This window comes from Sinohyriopsis cumingii, chromosome 11, assembly GCF_028554795.1.
Source record: "Sinohyriopsis cumingii isolate HCF-2022 chromosome 11, ASM2855479v2, whole genome shotgun sequence".
NCBI classification, from domain to species: Eukaryota; Metazoa; Mollusca; class Bivalvia; order Unionida; family Unionidae; genus Sinohyriopsis; species Sinohyriopsis cumingii.
The window spans coordinates 6,827,367-6,848,311 of NC_142971.1; the positions used below are offsets into that span (position 1 = coordinate 6,827,367).

General features: G+C 36.6%; 1 protein-coding gene across 5 annotated transcripts in view; it reads right to left on the reverse strand.

Annotated features, from left to right (window-relative positions):
* Positions 1 to 20,945, reverse strand: part of LOC149787570 (uncharacterized) — a 63,252-nt gene that overhangs the window by 21,367 nt on the left and 20,940 nt on the right. For 3 of the 5 annotated variants that reach the window (XM_089973723.1, XM_089973722.1, XM_089973720.1), the window contains exon 2: positions 18,457 to 18,537. In XM_089973723.1, the coding sequence (XP_089829849.1) occupies positions 18,457 to 18,494 (38 nt within the window). In that variant the 5' untranslated portion in view covers positions 18,495 to 18,537. Of the gene's footprint in view, positions 1 to 8,313; positions 8,436 to 18,456; positions 18,538 to 18,669; positions 18,743 to 20,945 lie in introns of those variants that run through there. The other 2 variants (XM_089973721.1, XM_089973724.1) reach the window with 2 other exon arrangements.

A 20,945-nucleotide genomic window follows, 5' to 3' on the forward strand; every position in this document is an offset into this window, starting at 1 on the left:
TGTTGGATTTGAAAACCATGTCGCTGCTAATTTGGCCATACAGCAACTAAACTACAAGAGAATTTGCTTAAAGGAAGGACATGACGCAGAACTTTGGTCAGAAACTGATTTGAAAACGTAAGATTTGTATGGAATGGGTGACAGCAAGCGACCTAGACAGCATCCAGAGGATTCGAAAACCATTCCGGAGAAACAGCAAGTGTACAGCAAAGAACCAGTCAGATCCATTGCAGAGAAACCCACAGTATTACTATTACTTTTAGAACCAGAACTTTGCGTTAATGGGAGCTAGCATTTCTAGTGCAAGATAAGCCATGACATACTTAACGCGCAGACGTAAAAAGAAATGCATTTTATATGCAGTGGATATAGCTTCCCACGATTTGTTTCCATTCCATGCACTAACATTATCTTTCATCACATCACTCACATACAGCTGGATCATGTCGCGTGTTTTCCTACTCAATTAGGCCTAATGTAAAGTCCATATTTATTATGCTATATATATATATATATATATATATATATATATATATATATATAAGTATAGCCTGTCATGCACTGAATAATGGCGTTAAACCCCAAACAACAACAACAAATTAACACACACACACACACACATACATACATAGGTGTTTGCGCGTGTGTTTAATTATATACATACGTGTTTGCACATGTGTGCTAAATTCAGTAAAAACAAATTGTCCAGGCGCCAATGATATGAGATTTCAGTTCTTAATATTTTATGCGAGGGTCCGTCGTTCAGCTGTCCATCGACCCACATTCGGCATATATAATTAAATATCTGCATCCGGCCATGAATTAGGTACACATCTAGAAAGCAAATATACCTAATGCGAGTACCCGGCCATAAATTAGGTACACATCTAGAAAGCAAATATACCTAATGAGAGTACCCGGCCATAAATTAGGTACACATCTAGAAAGCAAATATACCTAATGAGAGTACCCGGCCACAAATTAGGTACACATTTAGAAAGCAAATAGACCTAAGGAGAGTACCCGGCCATGTGTTGAAAATACATCATATTAACATAGCTTGGAGAATCGCTTAAGAACCATTTTATTCTTTAATAATGGAAACCTAATGCAATTTCAAGAAGTAGTATCTCATATTCCATGCATTATCTCAGACATCATACTGATTTATAAATAGTATCTCATATTCCATGTATTATCTCAGACATCATACTGTATTATAAATAGTATCTCATATTCCATGCATTATCTCAGACATCATACTGTATTATAAATAGTTGCTTTGCAGTCTTCAAATCGCCAGGGAAAGAAAATAAGCGCATTTTAGTCAAATTACAAAAAGGCCTTTACAGAAAAAGAATTGAGGATAAAATGCCTTCTTGGACATTTTTATTACAACAAGTGACCGTACAATAATATCGCAAATGCCTGTAAATATTGATGCTATCTACAAGCAAATGCCTGTACATATTGATGTTATTTACAAGCAAATGCCTGTACATATTGATGCTATCTACAAGCAAATGCCTGTGCATATTGATGCTATCTACAAACAAATGCCTGTACATATTGATGCTATCTACAAACAAATGCCTGTACATATTGATGCTATCTACAAGCAAATGCCTGTACATATTGATGCTATTTACAAGCAAATGACTGTACATATTGATGCTATTTACAAGCAAAATGACTGTACATATTAATGCTATTTACAAACAAATGACTGTTCATGTTGATGCTATTTACATGCAAATGACTGTACATATTGATGCTATTTACAAGCAAATGACTGTACATATTGATGCTATTTACAAGCAAATGCATATACAGAACGAACATGGGAATGGAAAGAATTGTTTAATACTCGGATTGCTATGTCGTTCATAAAGTGTATCTGGTAAATACGATGTATAAGGTACCAAAATAACAACGTCAATTGAAACTATGTGCAAAATTAGCCATAAAGATTACTGAAAATAGGACTGGATTGCAAATAACTCGCTGTCCTGACACAACGGTAATGAAAATAAAATCCAAGATGCATCTACAATTTATTTGCTTTGGTTCCGTGAATTCAGAAGTATTTCTTCAAGATTGAAAATAATGACAATTTTGAAATGATGGCGGAGAAAAAAAATCAGATGCCAACGATTATCAAACTTTACCACTTGAAACACAGGTCACTTGCAAGCAACTGACCGCTCCTATACAGAATCGAAACTTGAGAAAACTTAACAGATCCATTCATTCGCATTGAAAATACTTAAATGAAACACATTTTTGGATACGTTTGATTTCAGTTTCGAACTCTTTGCAAAAGTGGGATTGCCGTCTTTACCATTCACTTATCATGAGTTGAGCGGCTAGGATATTTCCAGAGTGGACACAGAATTATAGTTCAAGCGTTTAAAAATTTATATCTCAATTATGTAATATTGTGACAGCGCGTAACTGTCAAGAAGGTAGCCATATTGTCTGGGTTTGTTAACAACTCCACAGACTAATGCATGTACTTTAAGCCGAATTGCTCGTATTTTCTCTTAGCAATATTTTTAATGAGAGAGAAATACATTGATTTTTATATCGAAAACAAAACTTTGGGGTTTTCGCACTCTTTTGATTAGAATTTGAACAATTGTCCTTTGTGTTCCAGTTCCATTAATTCATAGCAGGCAGACACCATTGTTTTTAAAGTCTCCGACTATTAAAACTAAAAAAGAAACATGGAAGAAAGAGATAAGGGAAAATACATTACGAAAGGAAAGGAACAGAAGAAACCAAACTCAGAAAAGGAAGGAAGAATGGTTGAACAATTAAAAATATTAAATGAAAATAAAAATAATATTGAAAATGCTTCTTCATTGTAACAATGTCATTGAAACAATCTCCTTCGAGGCCACGTTGCTTCGTTAATGCAGTTTCCTCCCTAGTATCAGCAAATATATGTTCAGCGTGCATCAGTATCTAGACCGCTACAGCCACGAACTTGTTGATATTAGAAGACATTAGCCCAGTGTAAACCAAAGGTCTAGTTATCTAGACTGCTACAGCCACACCTTTGTAGATACGTAGATACTAGAAGACATTAGCCCAGTGAAAACCAAAAGTCTAGTTATCTAGACTGCTACAGCCACGAATTTGTAGATACTAGAAGACATTAGCCCAGTGAAAACCAAAAGTCTAGTTATCTAGACTGCTACAGCCACGAATTTGTAGATACTAGAAGACATTAGCCCAGTGAAAATCAAAGGTCTAGTTATCTAGACTGCTACAGCCACGAGTTTGTAGATACTAGAAGACATTGGCCCAGTGAAAACCAAAGGTCTAGTTATCTAGACTACTACAGCCACGAATTTGTAGATACTAGAAGACATTAGCCCAGTGAAAACCAAACCTTTAGTTATCTAGACTGCTACAGCCACGAATTTGTAGATATTAGAAGACATTAGCCCAGTGTAAACCAAATGTCTAGTTATATAGACTGCTACAGCCACGAATTTGTAGATACTAGAAGACATTAGCCCAGTGAAAACCAAAGGTCTAGTTATATAGACTGCTACAGCCACGAATTTTTAGATATTAGATGACATTAGCCCAGTGAAAAACAAAGGTCTAGTTATCTAGACTGCTACAGCCACGAATTTGTTGTTATTAGAAGACATTAACCCAGTGAAAACCAAAGGTCTAGTTATATAGACTGCTACAGCCACGAATTTGTAGATACTAGAAGACATTAGCCCAGTGAAAACCAAACGTTTAGTTATCTAGACTGCTACAGCCACGAATTTGTAGATACTAGAAGACATTAGCCCAGTGAAAACCAAAGGTCTAGTTATCTAGACTGCTACAGCCACACATTTGTAGATACTAGAAGACATTAGCCCAGTGAAAAACAAAGGTCTAGTTATCTAGACTGCTACAGCCACGAATTTGTAGATACTAGAAGACATTAGCCCAGTGTAAACCAAAGGTCTAGTTATCTAGACTGCTACAGCCACGAATTTCTAGATACTAGAAGACATTAGCCCAGTGAAAACCAAAGGTCTAGTTATCTAAACTGCTACAGCCACGAATTTGTAGATACTAGAAGACATTAGCCCAGTGTAAACCAAACGTTTAGTTATCTAGACTGCTACAGCCACGAATTTGTAGATACTAGAAGACATTAGCCCAGTGAAAACCAAAGGTCTAGTTATCTAGACTGCTACAGCCACGAATTTGTAGATACTAGAAGACATTAGCCCAGTGAAAAACAAAGGTCTTGATATCTAGACTGTTACAGCCACGAATTTGTAGATGCTAGAAGACATTAGCCCAGTGTAAACCAAACGTTTAGTTATCTAGACTGCTACAGCCACGAATTTGTAGATACTAGAAGACATTAGCCCAGTGAAAACCAAAGGTCTAGTTATCTAGACTGCTACAGCCACGCATTTGTAGATACTAGAAGACATTAGCCCAGTGTAAAACAAAGGTCTAGTTATATAGACTGCTACAGCCACGAATTCGTAGATATTAGAAGACATTAGCCCAGTGTAAACCAAAGGTCTAGTTATCTAGACTGCTACAGCCACACATTTGTAAATATTAGAAGACATTAGCCCAGTGTAAACCAAAGGTCTAGTTATCTAGACTGCTACAGCCACCAATTTGTAGATACTAGAAGACATTAGCCCAGTGAAAACCAAACGTCTAGTTATCTAGACTGCTACAGCCACAAATTTGAAGATACTAGAAGACATTATCCCAGTGAAAAATAAAGGTATAGTTATCTAGACTGCTACAGCCACGAATTTGTAGATATTAGAAGACATTAGCCCAGTGAAAATCAAAGGTCTAGTTATCTAGACTGCTACAGCCACGAATTTGTAGATATTAGAAGACATTAGCCCAGTGAAAAACAAAGGTCTAGTTATCTATACTGCTACAGCCACGAATTTGTAGATACTAGAAGACATTAGCCCAGTGAAAACCAAAGGTCTAGTTATCTAGACTGCTACAGCCAAGAATGTGTAGATATTAGAAGACAATAGCCCAGTGAAAACCAAAGGTCTAGTTATCTAGACTGCTACAGCCACGAATTTGTAGATAATAGTAGACATTAGCCCAGGGAAAACCAAAGGTCTAGTTAACTACAGAAAGAAAAAGGAGCAGATTGAAACCTTGACGATTTTCCACCAGAAAAGTAGCATCATGTATTAGAAACACGAAGGACACCATACTTTATTTCAATATGAAACTCACTAAACTTATAAGCTATAATGGAAATGAATGTCAAAGTAACAGTGGAACGAGTTGAGGATCAATGTCTGGTGGAACAAGTTGAGGATCAATGTCTGGTGGAACAAGATGAGGATTAATGTCTGGTGGAACAAGTTGAGGATCAATGTCTGGTGGAATAAGTTGAGGATCAATGTTGAGAGTATAAACTATTTTGTGATTATAATACATCAATTTGCGGTGAGAACTAGAATTATAGAAAAGGGAATTCATCCCAGTGAGGGAGCGACTTCGATCATCACCACATATTCAAGCTTATCAGTCAGAACTAATAAATATATCGAGGTACTGAAGAGAGACAACCCAAGTTACAGTGCGTTCACGACTATGATCCCATGTAGACCCTAACATTTCCAATGTACGCAATGGTATGCCACCAAATCTAAAACACACAGGAGATAAAAATACTTTGGATCCAGATAAAATGAACTTCCTGTGGGCGTTGCCCTATACAAAGTCAAATCACTTTTATGACACCCTTGTACCAACCACACTGCGCATAACTGCCTCACAGTTTAAAATACAGCACACCAATAATGGAAAGAAAGACAATCCATGGGCTCTATCAGAGTGTGCCGATAATGCATTCAACTTGAGTCCATCCCAATATATCGCAAAATCCAGTTATTACACATCGTCTGCTATCTAATGGTGTACCTTCACTTGAGGCATGCTACACTGAAAGGTGACAGAGATCCAAAAAGCAGAGGGAAAATGCAGCGAAAGACAAGGACGAGGAGGTGGTGGAGAGAAAAAGGTCAGAGGAGAAAGTGATCAAGAGGGGAAAATATGATTCATAGAAGAAGAAACAATAGGAAAAGTAAAGCAAGTCAGAAGTGGTTGGTGGAGAAGATGCTGACAGAAAAAGAAAGAGAAAATGCAGACAATTTAAAGGAAAAGGAGAGGTTGTTTGCTAGAAACACAGATCTCTAAAAGATTTTAAAAATGGAAGAGCCGAAGACCATTTCTTCGAAACTGGCAGTCTTTTAAAATAAAAACTGTAAATAAAAAGGTAAATATTGAGACTCTATGAACTGAAACTAGAAGACATGGAAGCTGAGACTATCACTTCAGAGAGTTTAACACAACATTTGGAGGAAGAAGTGATCAATATATTTAAAGAGGATGCAGAAAAGACAATACCATTTAAAATAAAATACAGAGGCAGTAAATATATTAGAAGAGAATGCACCGAGACAATCAAAGTCAAACAAATTCTGAGAGACCAACCTCTCACGCCCTGAATCAACAACAGAAACATTTTAAGATTATAGCTTTCGTCAAGGAAATATCGGTCCCTGGCTCTCATCATGCTAGATAAACAAAATCATGAATCTATATAACACATCCATCGACTGCGTTCAACTGACCGACAGTACAAAATCCAAGCGAAAATCTAAGTATGATGTCTAGAATGCGCAATCTGCTGTAGGTCAACACAATCTGGAGATCTGCCAGTGTGCTGAGGAGAGAGAGAGAGAGAGAGAGAGAGAGAGAGAGAGAGAGAGAGAGAGAGAGAGATCAGGAGGATGAGGATATGACGAGCAGTAATTGACTTAGCTGTTAGATAAGTTGCATCAGAATCGAAAGTGAAGAATAAAGGTCACTGTATGGAGGATCAGATATATGTCCTCAAGATTTCCGATATGGAGTAATGACTTGTGAAACATGGAAATCGCGTGGGTCTAACATCAGACTGTAACATTATCTGTTGGAACCCGACAAAATAGGTACAGAAAATCTATGAAGTCAATGTTGTGGAACGAAACATTCTTGCTTAACTTTATAGCATACGAGGCATTAATTGTGAATAAGATGCTTGAAAACCTTGCTCTGCATACGTTGAATTGATTCGATGGGACCTTCTAAGATGGACATTGAACTGCAGCAGAATGATATCACGATAACCTAGCGACTGTTGCTAAGTGACCAAGAGGACACTATAGTGAGTGATAAATGGCTAACTGAAGATCAGCCCAAGGACCAGGCAATCTACTCTAATGAATACGAACAGGAGGGCTATTGAAACGATGGGTTCAACGACCAGGGAAAACACTCCAATGTATACAAGCAATCACTATCGATGAAACAGAAAATATTAAAAGCAACTTCCTTCACGCAGCGGAAGACCTGTTGAAACATGGCACCTTTCATTTGGGAGTGTACAAACCTAGCTAGGAAACCGGTGGTCGCTACAACAACAACTCCCACATAGATTTTAGGACACTGTTTAGGCTCATTCTTGCATACTTGTCAGTATGTAAAATAGTGTTGAATGTAGTTATTATTGCTTGGCTGGTTGTTTGGTGTTTAAGAATGCACTTTCAACACAACTACTGATTATATGATGACGAGGAAATGTGAACAGTGTACATTTCCCAAGAACACACCGTGGCAGACAATCTGGTTGGCTTATGCGGAATCAAACCCATGATCAGTGGATTAAGATTCCGATGTTCTACAAGCTGAACTATCGCGGTTCCTACCGTGTACGTAACATTTATGATAGGTCATTCTCTTTGTAATATAACTATTTCAATGTTAAAATTTGTACACGTATTTACCATTCAAAGACAACATCAATAAATATTTATTGCAACTCAGGAACATTCCACAGGCAACGAACGCGCACTAGACAGTATATCAGATCTCCATGACGCCGGGCGATATCAGACAGAACATATACATTGTCAAGAAAACTTTCCTTGCAACTAGATTTTATGCATTTGATTTGTAATTATTCAATAATACCAACCCATCGATTGCTTGTAAGGTTTGTATGGACCATTATACCTGTCCTTTGCTCTTGATACAAGCAAAAATAGCATCGTTTTGTCATCCGATTTTTTTACCTATGATAAGGTCGAATAAACGATATCGTGAATGACAATACTTAAGTCAACATGAAAACCCCCAAAATGTTAGACGTTTGATCTATCTAAAATTCAGATATTTGAGAGAGAAAGAAAGAGATAGAGAGAGGAGTCGGATTCTTATCTCTGACATTGCCACTCGTTTACAATCACGTACAAAAATACAAGCATCCTGGAAATTACGATAATACTTTTAGAATGATAGGCAGGTCGGTTGATGACATCACAATAGAGCACTTGATGGGTACTGTATGTAAGCCCGTATTCATTAGTCGCACTATCATGTTTTGCATGCAACTTTTACCTAAAGATTGTTGTTGTTGTTGTGGGGTTTAACGCCATTTTTCAGCACGATAGGCTATACATGGCGGCCAGTATTAATGGTGGAGGAAGAACCCGGAAAACCCCGGAAAGAACCACCGACCCACGAGAAGCTACTGGCAAGCTTTCTCACATGCCCTTTTACCTAAAGAAATAGAAACAGAAGTAAATATTCATCAAACTGCAACTTAAATAAAGTGTTTATGTAGATTTTAAGTGTAACAGCCTTATCCGTCCAATGATAGTAAAATATAGGGAATATCAAAAGTGGCCAATTAGAAGTGCACTGAAGCACGGGGTGGTTACGTCATATTCACTTTACTGAAGTCACGACAAAATGGATTCCGATCCATCGCTAATAGCAAGGTAGACAACGGTTTGGGCTGTGAAAACCATACCGATGTTTTGCTTAATTTTGTTTATTTTTTATTTAAAAGTTCTAGTAATAACATACAACATTTAAAGTTTATGCATTTCATTCATGGCTGTAGTTTCGTTTAGTTTTTATTTTCAACATCTCTTATTTAATAAGGTTATATTCCTCAAAAATTGAGACAGATATTTGGCCATCGAAAACTTGTTCATTTATTTTAGTCTGTTTGTAGACAACTGGGCAGACACAGTACGTATGTTATTATCGGATGAAAACGTTTTCATGTGTGACGTAATAATGTTTCCCCTTAATGTCTTATCGATCCTTAAATAGCTAGGTATAAGCCTATCAACAGACAACAGACAAAAATATAACAGCTACGATTTGCGTTAAATAAATTTTAAAGGGAACAATTAAATCACTATATTTAAATTTCAATAAAATTAGCAAAATTCTATCACAGCAATAAAACAAGCTTTTCGACTTTAATATGTGCTTAACTAAGAAAATTGTTCTTTTGCATCAGAAGAGAACATGAGGGAAATAAATCTTGCTGAAATAAATTTATATGAATTTCCGCACCACCCCCTGCAAAAAAGCCCAAACAAAAAAAAAAACAAACATTATGATTGAACTGTTATATGCTTATTCTGTTAGTGGTGATACGTAGAGTCTAGTCTTTTTCAGAGAATCGAAGTTATTCACCAAACACCCTCTCAATGATATTAAGGAAAACATCCGTTTTAGAATAAAAATCGACAGAGAGAACGTGAAAGTGCACGTACAAAATGTTTTAGTTTGTAAAAACGAGTAAATACCAATTTTTGTCGAAATCAACATTTTTAAATCATCCCCCCTCACAGAAACATGAACAAAACCAGTGAAGAGAAGGATAAGGCTTGTCAATTCTTCATTTAAAAATACCAAACATTAAACATGTACGTTATTTTACAAGGCTGACAACGTTGTGAGGAAAGACTAAATTTCCAATGATCTAGTACTGTCTCACTGTGCCATCGACACACTATGTTTCTGTGCTAAAGACAATATTTAGTCACAATGTTTATAAAACCGTCTTTCTATTTTGTGATCGTTTATAGAGAAATCACATTCAAATATGTCATTACATGTTTTTGGAAAAACCAAGACTGTGTTCATGAAGAAACCACAGAATATTGTCCACACACTATAGAATCATATCTTTGTAATCTTACATCACTGAGGTGAGCAGATATAGCATCTCTTCTGAGAAATCAGAATATGTCGTATTACATGGGAGGTAAACCATATGAATCCAACTATTCTATACTGGTCGAAGGGAAAGTAGATGACTACCGAATGGCTTCTTGGGCAATGCCTATTGTCCGTGATAATAACAGGCTTGGACGTTTTCAGGTTTCCAATGAGAAAGTTCATTTTCGGCACACGCCACTGGATTCCAAGAACCTGTGTATGAACTGTGTGAGTCGGAAAGAAATGAGTTCACAGGTATCGATTCTTATAGTGATAAGTCGCCAGTTCACACTTAACTTGTTCCTTGAAAATGTCTCTCAAGTCGATGAACAGGAAGTCTCATTTACTCTGTTGCAAGAAAGCTTCGAGTCGTTTTGTGTCCAAAGAAGTCTGTGGAAGAAAGGATTGGTCACTCAAGTGTTTGATATGTCATTGACTCTCTGGTAAACTGTGTAATTCCTTCTGCCAAGCGGCGAGCAAAACAGGAGACTAAGTGTTCTTGTTCTAGTCATCTAGATATCGTGACTTTTTTCAGTTTATTTTTCTGCATACTTATACAAAAGGACATATCCACTGTTTGTTTCTAACTGCACCGTGGCTTCAAAGGTAGTCAAGTAATCACGCAATGTTTATGCACAAAGTTAGATTCAAAGTGTCTGGTACACAACGTCCTGCCATCGCAGGTAATTTCTCTCTTCACACGTTGAAGTAGTGGAACTCGAATAGATTTGGATCGATAGCTCCGTCAATATCCTGATCACCGACGATGTCGATGAGTAAACGTTTTGGTAGTTCACATTGGAAAACCTTTATCTTCGATTGGAGTCTAGAGCCACTGGTAAAGATTTTTACTTCCACTCTTCATAAAAGATATAATGCTGTCGTTCTGCTCACAGTTCGACTCAAATCGTTTCCTACGTTAGGTAAGACTTTCACACATCACGCGTAATTCTGGCTTTTCGATGATGGCTCTGGAACACAGCACCACTTCGATTTAGTAACAGGTGTACGTCCATTCCATTCATCAAATATTTGTCTTGCAACTACATGTCCAAATGCAAATGTTCCATTATTTCTTTTGACGGTGTTTATATTCAACAGTGAGATCATCTTCATCCTCAGTCAACTCTGTATTGCTGAACATGTCCACACTGTCAAGTTTCCACACAACTGAAGCATATAGATGTGTGTTCTTGGTTTCTTTTCCATACGTTAGGAGTTTATCAAGGTACGCTCTGTCACGGAATTGTATATAGTTATTCTTTTTTATGATTATTTGGAACAGAGTGTACCCTGGTTTCCTTTCTGTGTACAGTGTTACCTCAGAGTGGTTTATCTATATCATACATTATTTCGATCTAGTCAGTTATGTTCACTCCATACTGCACGAGCGAAGTGCTTACGATGTCAAAACCTGATTTACACTGAGCACATTGCATTGCAACATAGCCATTGTACATACAGGCTCATGGTACATTCAAGTTTCACATTACATAAAGTCTTGTCAGTAAATGGTCCTTATATAAAGCTAAAAGGGTGAAGGGTGAAAATGGCTGAAGGTCTGAAGGAGTGACGGAGTGATAGAGCGACAGTGACAGAGCCATGCTGTAACTTTGTGTCTCCGTGTTACTGAAGGTGTTGTTTTAGCTGTGGTGCTAATTTGGGTTGGTATATATCCGGTGTGGTGCTATCGGTGATGACGTTAGCCCTGAGGGACATGGTGGTTACCTGGTGGTGAAGGACCAAAGCTTCAAGACCAACAGGGTCTGCAGGGATTTAGAGGTGCTACAGATCCTTAGGTTGACCGACCGTGGTGTGCGTGTCATTCGTGGTGTATCCTTGACCTTCGGGCAGAGCGGTGGGATTGAAATTACCTTGTGATTATGAATTGGATGCCGCAAGATATATGTCCCAATTTATATCAAATCAGCTATCACTATTTGAGTGAAAAATTGTCATTTTAAAAATATAAAACCAGTTATTACTATTTGAGTGAAACATTGTCACTGTTTCTATGAAACCAGTTACCACTGTATGAGTGAAACCATATCATTGTTAGTGTCTTCATTGTAATCTGACCCCAACCCGGTTATTCTTGTTACGCGCTCTGTAGGGATAAATGTCCATGTCCCTCCTTTATAAGTTAGGAATCAAAACCGCCCACCTCTCTGAGAGTTGTTCTTCTCTTATACTTTTATGATCGTGTCGATGAGGTCTGAAGGGTTTGGTTTTCGACGTCGTAGAGTATGAATATATTTCCTTCGCCAGAAGTGCGAAGCGAATTTATAGGGGTGTTTCGTAGTTAAGGGGTAATTTCTTCACTGAATCAACCTCTTCATTATTTCTGTTTTCATCAAGGTTTCTTTAGGACTTTGCTGGTTTATAAGAACATTGGATTAATTGATTTTCTTGGGCCAACGCTACACCATTTCAAGCATGCAACATCCGAGTGACCATAGGTTTTAAGATGGGTGCTATCGATTTAAAAGCTAATTTTCACGCGACTCCTCGGTACACCGGATGCATACATTGCTATTCACTGGAGCATCGTTTTCAAAAACGTAGCTTCACGGTGACTTTTCCTTTCGATAATAGAATATTATGTCCTAGATCTCCGTTTAGACTAACACTGACTCTGTCAAAATACGATTACTGATAGGAAGACAATGAAAATTTACAACAATATTTCCGTGAACAGGTTACGCATTTCCTTATTTATCGTAAGCAGCAATGGCAGAATTCACTTTGAAAGGAATGCCTTCCAGCAACGAAACATTTGTGTTTTCTTGGACATTGTACTCGACATTAGAGAACACGTCATCAAATTCAGACGTTCGATAATTTCGAGAGGGTTGCAAGCCTAACTGTAGAATCGATCGTCATCGGGAATGTCTTGAAAACTGTTGTGCTATGTTCGTGTTTCCACTAACAAACTGGGAGAAAACCTGATAGACAGGTTTTTTTTTTCAGTAGGAAAATGCATTTTAAGACAGTGAGCAATTTAAAGTACTCGATCTGTACACTCTGACGAGTTTTCTGGAGTGCACTGCTAAACTGATCGTTCAAATAGCCAAACTTGTACCCAAAGCAAATTTGAGCACTGAAATATTATGTTGGAACTCTCATGGCATAGAGAATTCGCTGATGATGGTGTTTTTGATTCTTAAATGAGACGATGGTTTTGTTCACGTGTTCTTGGACTTGTAAATTGAGGATTTCGACGAGGAAAGTGGTTTTATCTCCAGCCACATTCCAAACTTAGGTAGGGTGGATGATTTCTGATAAAACCACTTCCCAAAGAGATTCGTGATCCAACTGTATAACTTGAGGTAGTTTGGTTGGGAAACAGCAATATGTTGTTTCGAAACGCATGCAATGAACTGTCAGTAGGTGATGTTAAATAAAATTGATTATTGATAGGTCGATGATTCTGGTCTCTGGGGAATCACTCAATGTAAAAGAAAGATTTTCCAATGAGGATTCCAGAAGAGGACCGCTAATGACACTAGAAGAATTGTTGTAACCGGCGTAATACTGTGTTGCTGTTATTACTGTAGGTCTTTTTCAACGAAGGAAGAAGATAATCAACTCAACTGCTGCGTAAAATATTCCACAATATTTTTTTATCTTCGTGTTGATAAGTAAAATTTTTATTGGCTGACACCCCGCCCCATGATACAATACACTTCAAGATCTCACAGAAATTGACAATTTGATTTTTAAGGACACTCCACACCACACCCATGCTGGTTACTGCAGTTGTTGTTTTGTAGTTCTTGAAGAAATGCACTACGATAAGGAGATATAGCTGTGTTCGTAACTCAGCTTCTTTTCATTATCGATGACTTGTGAGTGGCAATCCATGAATTAAAATTGGGTGGATATCCTATCCAACAAACTTTCGAATCTTAGAATCGATGTTGACCCACTTCACGAGTTTTTTGATCGATACTGTTTTTTGATATCGTACATGCCTTCTTTCTTAGACACATGTAATTCAGGCAAGTAAAATATTCCTTTAACACTTCGCTCTTAACACCCAATGTATAGTTTTGTCTTTCCGGTGCGAATCAAAACTCCTGCCTTTAAAATATTTTCTACGCAGATGATGCATCACACGTTCGAAACAATTTGGCGTTGGGTATTACATAACTATATGATGGAAAATATGTGTGGAGTATTGGTTACTGCACACGGCGTTTTGGATAGAAAAGGTCTAGTATCAGGCACTTGTCACTAAACATGGAATATTAATAGTATAGTGTGAGCAGTGGTTAGTGTACATGGCTTGTTGAAAATTTGAGGTCAACAACTTTTAACAATATAGCAATATTTACAATGTGCTCTCGACTACATGGATCTCATGAAACGTATGACTTAATAAGACATTTCTATTCGAGAGCAGACCCACACATATTGTTATACTGCTACCGACATATATTTAAAAATGGCGGCCTAATGTTAATTTCCCTACGAAGCTATACATTTAATCCCTGTTTAACACACGGCTCTCCTTTGAGGGCTAAAGTGGCTTATATTGAACCGAGAAAACGATGTTCAGACTTCTTATATATGATCCATTTTGTGTGTAATGCAGTTTGTACAGCATATTTCTTAGCCCAGTTTTGACTAAGCCTGAAAAACATAAACCCCATCAATCCTTAAATGCATCAGGAAAAAAGACAAAACAGTACTAGGAAGGGTACTGCGACAATTGCATTTTCACTGCAACAATTACACAATCCAAGAGGTTAATGTTCGACAAAAACCAAGGAGTTTAGGTAAGTCAGCTAGGGAAGCGTCAGACTCATAAAACCAAGGTCCCGGGCTCGATATATGCCCAGGCCAGCCTTTGTCGGCTACCTCAGTGTGTCGTTTGGAAAGGTTCTTAGTTCTCATTTCGTCTGTATGATATAACCAATAAATTCCTGACAGTGTGACTAGAAACCAGTCAACCATAAATACAACAAGCTGTGGAGGAAAATGAAAATCCCTAATAAATATATCAAAACATTCTAATCCTGTTAACTGTCAAAAATGAATAAAATATATTAATTTACCGCATCTTGAATACACGTTATATATATCTACCATAAAGCAATTATTTAAAATAATCTGTGGCTTCTTTCAAATGTGGCCTTGTGGCAAAAGTGGCTAAAAAAAAACTACATGAAAAATATGTTATGCCATCAATAACCGCATCGTGATTGCGTCAAATTCCCTCGAGATTAACGCTGATGTCGCATTCACAGAATTAAGATACCTTAGGCACTATGGAAACAAGAAGTCAGGTAAACTGCCTGCTTGTTGGAAACTTCACAAGAGTAAGCTAAATATGAAATGGTTGAATCGGACAGTACTTGCAAGAGAAATTACAAAGGTAATATTTTGTTTACGGTCTACCACATACTACTGGTTCACACGACATACCAAGGATGCTGATTTACGTTGATTTCAGTTTCATCCAGATTTGTTAATTTATGTTTTATTAATTTAGAAATTAGATGCAGCAATAAATATTGAAATAGCATTTTAAATTAATTAAAATTAACAACAAAATAACTCAACCCAACCCTCCGAAAACAAGACTTAAAGCAGATGTATTTTAAAATTCTAAGAATTAAGTTTAGTGGCTTAATTCAAACTAGAATACAAGGAATGTTAATGGAAACTCAGTCATGTCCTTACACTGATGAATATAATCCATTCAACCCGTCTCTTGATGTCGCCATAGTGGATTGATTCAAACAATATAATACTAATGTAAATACATTTATATTACAACAACGCTATTATCAATTTAACTTAATAAACGAATCATATAAAAGAGAAGTGCCCCGAAAGAGCTGTGGGGCTATTAAAAGTAAATAACCTAGCTTTTCATCCATTCAATAGGATATTCCCTTTTAGTAATGCAATGACAGTATGTAACGGGGTATGTCCTGTTACAAAACAAGCTCTCGTTCTCTTGTTACAAAAATCAAAGTAGTAGGTCGGCAAAGTAGCTGGTCGCTAAGTAAAGACGTTGATTATATTTACTGTTATTCTGGAAATATGTTTATCTAATTCATAATTCATTGGATTTTGAGATTTTATAACCGCAGTGTAACCAGTGTATTTTAAGGACTAGTGTTAATTTATCACACTTGTCATTAAAATCTTGAAGTATACAGTATTGTTGCGAGTGAATCGTTGCTCTTGGAATAATAATTTGTAAAATTCTTGAAAATATACGCGATGAAATTCCCATAGTGATGATACACGAACCCACTTCATTTGGTACAAGCAAAATTCAAAGGCTGCCAGTCAGTAAGCAAAATTCAGAGCGAAAACAAAATCGAAAACTACTTTCTCATTTTCTGAAAAGAAAAGAAATAAAAAAATGCTTTCTTTTATTTAATTTAGTTGTGTCCTTTTTTCAAACATATTTTAAAAATAATCTTCGAATTTTCTAGCCAATCAATAATATTTTTAAAAAATCGAAAATATCATCTATCTATCTGTTTCAAGACAATATTCAGTGCGTGTTTGAATACAAAAGGTTAGATTAAATTCAGATTTACTAGATTATCGTCATCGATCAACAGCTGATTTCTGGCTGTCGAAACAATTCAGAATACATAACTCCTATATGCTTATAACTGTTTTTACGTTTTATATGCATCTATTTTTCCATGTAGTATTCGAAAGTAGATAAAGAAACAGATGAGTTCGGAAAATAAAATACTTCAAACTGTAAGAATAAACCCCTAAGTTTAACATAACTCAAAATGAAATGACATCTTTTTATCGACTGTATAAATGCATGATGAATGCGGCAACAAGTATACCATGACTTCAAATGGCTTTTAATCCAGAACAAATGGGTTTCTGGCTGATGAGAGGGGTGGGGAATATGTTATAAGACTATAGTATAGGTATGTGTCGCGGTAAAGTCCCCCATTTTCCAATATTGTTTGCCCCAAATGATCCAAAATCTTCGTCAGAAGTTGCTCTATAGACCCCACCGTTTGACTTTGGACCCCAGCACCCAAACACACACAATTCAGTTTCGGGCAATTGCAATTCCATGAGGTTTTAATTTTGGGTCTTGAACAGTGCCAAAAGACCAGTCCTATTATGACAGTGAGTTTCGAAAGAACCCATATTTCTAATCTGGCAAATTACATAAATACGCGTGAGGTGGAGTTGGTAATAATTACCCCCACCCCCAAATCCCATGCACCGGGGAGTTTCTCCTGTATTACATAGCACGATTGTAATTTTAGTGCCAGAATTAGACGTACAACAGGAAGGAATTGCTAGGGCAGTTTTTTCTTCATGGTTTAGAAGGACTCTAATGTGTGCTCCCATCCCACTTTGCCCAGACTGAGTGTGCTTCTTTGCTCACATACATTACAATGATTAGTAAATGTTTTATAAGTAGATGTCATTGTGCAGAAGCAGTGTGTATTCTTGGGATCAAAACATTTCAGGTTCGAAGACTTTTGACTCCAGAATCATTTTGTTACATTTCACAAATGAAGCTTTTAATCTTTCGTGTGACCGTGTCTCTGACCGTGATCTTAATATCAAAGCTGATAGGTTCTTTCCTCGTCTGAGGTACACACAAACCTGATTGAAGCGAGATTTTTTTTTAATACAGTGAAATTCCATTATTCACTTATAAATATCAAATAAAATTTGAGAACTAGAAACAAGAGGAAACTGCAAGCAAGAAACTTTTTTCTCAGTCATGTACATGAATACAATTATGAAATGCAAAATGAATGTGTAACTGACATACAGTCTGTACAGTTGTAATCAAGCAAATATATCAAAATGGAAGAAAATCTCACACTGATACATACTGGTGGAAGAAAATCTTATACATATAATGGTGACGAAGATCTCACACTGATATATACTGGTGGAAGAAAATCTTATACATATAATGGTGACGAAGATCTCACACTGATATATACTGGTGGAAGAAAATCTTATAATGGTGGCGAAGATCTCGCACACTGATATATACTGATGGAATAAAATCTTGTACATATAATGGTGAAGAAAATCTCAAACAGATATATGTTAGTGGACAATCATAAAGCCAACTGCAAATAAAAAAAAAGAAAGAAAACGGCATCAAAATAAAGAGGTTGTCAGTATACGCTTACAAAATAATTCCCTTTACAGTCAGTTGCTGTTGATATGATTATGGTTGGCAATGAAAATAAAGCGACTTAGCACGAAAGCATTATCGTTGACAACCATAAGCAAATACAGACGGGCAGATACTAACACAAAGCCCACTGTCATGTCCATGAGCACATCAGCATTTTAGATAGGTGATTTTGGATGCTCAAAACATTTGATATAGGTAGTACTTACTCTGATGTTCTGGGCCGGTAAAAGGGGGAATTTGCCATGATTTAATGTCCGCACCTATTAGTGAAGTACTTAGGTCCAAACCTGAAGAAGAAAACCCGATTAATGATTTAAAGATATGTTGATTTAGAAATAAGAAATCACAAAAACATTACAGACCTTAATAAAATACCAACAGTATATCCCAAGCTGCTATAGACTAAATATAGTACTCACTAATAGCAGTATGCGCCCTTGTCCTCAGATACAAAGTGCCACGCTCAAGAAACCCACCTGGGTTAAAAAGTGTTTATTTTCTACTTAAAACATATATCTGTCATTGTTCACTTGAACTCTTTACACACAATACTTGGCGATAAACCAAGAGGAACATTTATCAGTCTGAATTATAAAGATTATAGAATGAAAGCCTTGCACTCAAACTACCTGTGCATTGTATAGGGACTAAACTATTCAGCCTAAATTTAACGAATACAAAGATCGGTGACAAAAGTACCGCATATTGACATATGAATATATAGGAGTCATGAATAAACTGGAAACACATAAATTTGAAGAATTTAGGTTTTAATTTCAGGTCCCTTTCCCTGCAGGTAAAAAACTTTGTACTTTGTCGTGTGCAAAAGACATTAAAAATGTTAATACGAGATGGTATTAGTTGTGTTAATGTCAGTGTCGTACTAAATATCTTAGTTGTTATTATTTGTATTGTCTGCATTTATATGAAAATAAAATGCATAATACAGACATCTCAAATGTGCATATTACGAATAAAAATAATCACTGTATATTCTACGACTATATGGTCTTAAACTTAGTAACAGAAAGGTGCGAAAACCAACAAGTTTTGTAAAATTAAACAAATAATTTATTTCCCTGGAATACAAAGTGAAAGTTTAAAAAGAAATTTCAGTATTGTGAATTAAATCCCAAATAGTCATAACAGTTTTATCACAAATCAAAATATATAAAAGTTCCAACTGAATTCCTGTGGTATTCCAAATAAGTTCCAATATTAAACGTGTTGATGTGCCTGTAGTCTCGAACGTGGTAATTTGCCAGTGGCCTAGAGTGTGATGATGTACTAACAGTCTTTTGATGTTTCACAATAATATAGTTCAACAATTTTATTTATTATTACATCAATATAATTCCAAATTAATGATTATTGATGAGCACTTTGTATTTCCAGTGAATAATAATTTGAATAACTAATTCCACCCAAAATGAAAAACTGAACACAACAATAAGACTGATTCTGCTTCAAGATATTAAGGCAAGAATGTGTAAATTTTCAACTAAACAACATTATATAAAACACTAACGCACAATAATAGAACCAGGACAAAGGTCAAACATTCATTTCTAGAACATCTAAATTGTCAGCAGGATAAGGTCTGTTACTAAAAGAACATGACAAGCATCAAGTAAACCAGGTTTTTCCATGGGGAATACCCACACACTGAGGTTGTTATGATACTAGTATATAATGAATGAACATGAAAATTAATACTTGCTACTATTCTATATCTGGCCATCTTTTCCCAGCACACACACACACACACACACACACACACACACACACACACATATACCTAAATTCCTAAAAATGTTACTCTGCATCAATAATCTTTATTTACCTAATTATCGTGTTAATCACCCAATAGTTTGGGTTGAAATGTTCCATTGTACGCATATAATTACAATTTTACTGATATCTGTAATTCAAATTCCATTTGTTATGTCCTATACCTGTCCGTTAAGTGATCGTGGTCTTTTTCCTCAGATATGTACCATATTTGTGCAATTAAGTGTATGTTATCTTCTTCTGTGAACATTTTAGGTTTTGCATTCTTCAGTCTTAATTCTTCGTAAACTAGTTTGCGATTTTACTCAACTCATCATACAATACTTCAATACAATCTATTCGTCTGTATATGTTTGGATTATATAGTTTATGGACTGATTTGTGACAAACAGATGTACGATGGAATGCGTTTGGCTGTTTTATTGTCCATAATTGTACCTTCAAGAAGCAGCAGGGGGGGCGAATCGGACATTTTGTCCAATCGTTATTTTGCTTAATTATTACTTTCTGCACTCAACGATCTAGTGTCGTCAGCGCCTGGTAAAAAAAAAACGACGTCGGTCCATCCTACACGATGGTGACGTCATTTGGTTTAATTAACACCTTCTGCGCGCCGATCCCCAGCGTCGTCAGCGTCCGGTAAGCACATCGACGACCGCGTCGATGTCATCGCCCCCCCTGCTGCTTACAATGAAAATTATTTACAACTAACCGAATATTTGGTCAAGTCCGATACGATATCGTGTGCGAGGATCATGTAAATTTATCGTTACGAATCCATGTGGGGTCGACTGAGCATGACTAAAAAAGTTTCGAAAAACATTAAAGTCCATGTCACCGCCGCACCATGTCTGCCAAATATTTCGTAGCGTGTGTGTATCAACGCCGTTGAACACAGCAAGAA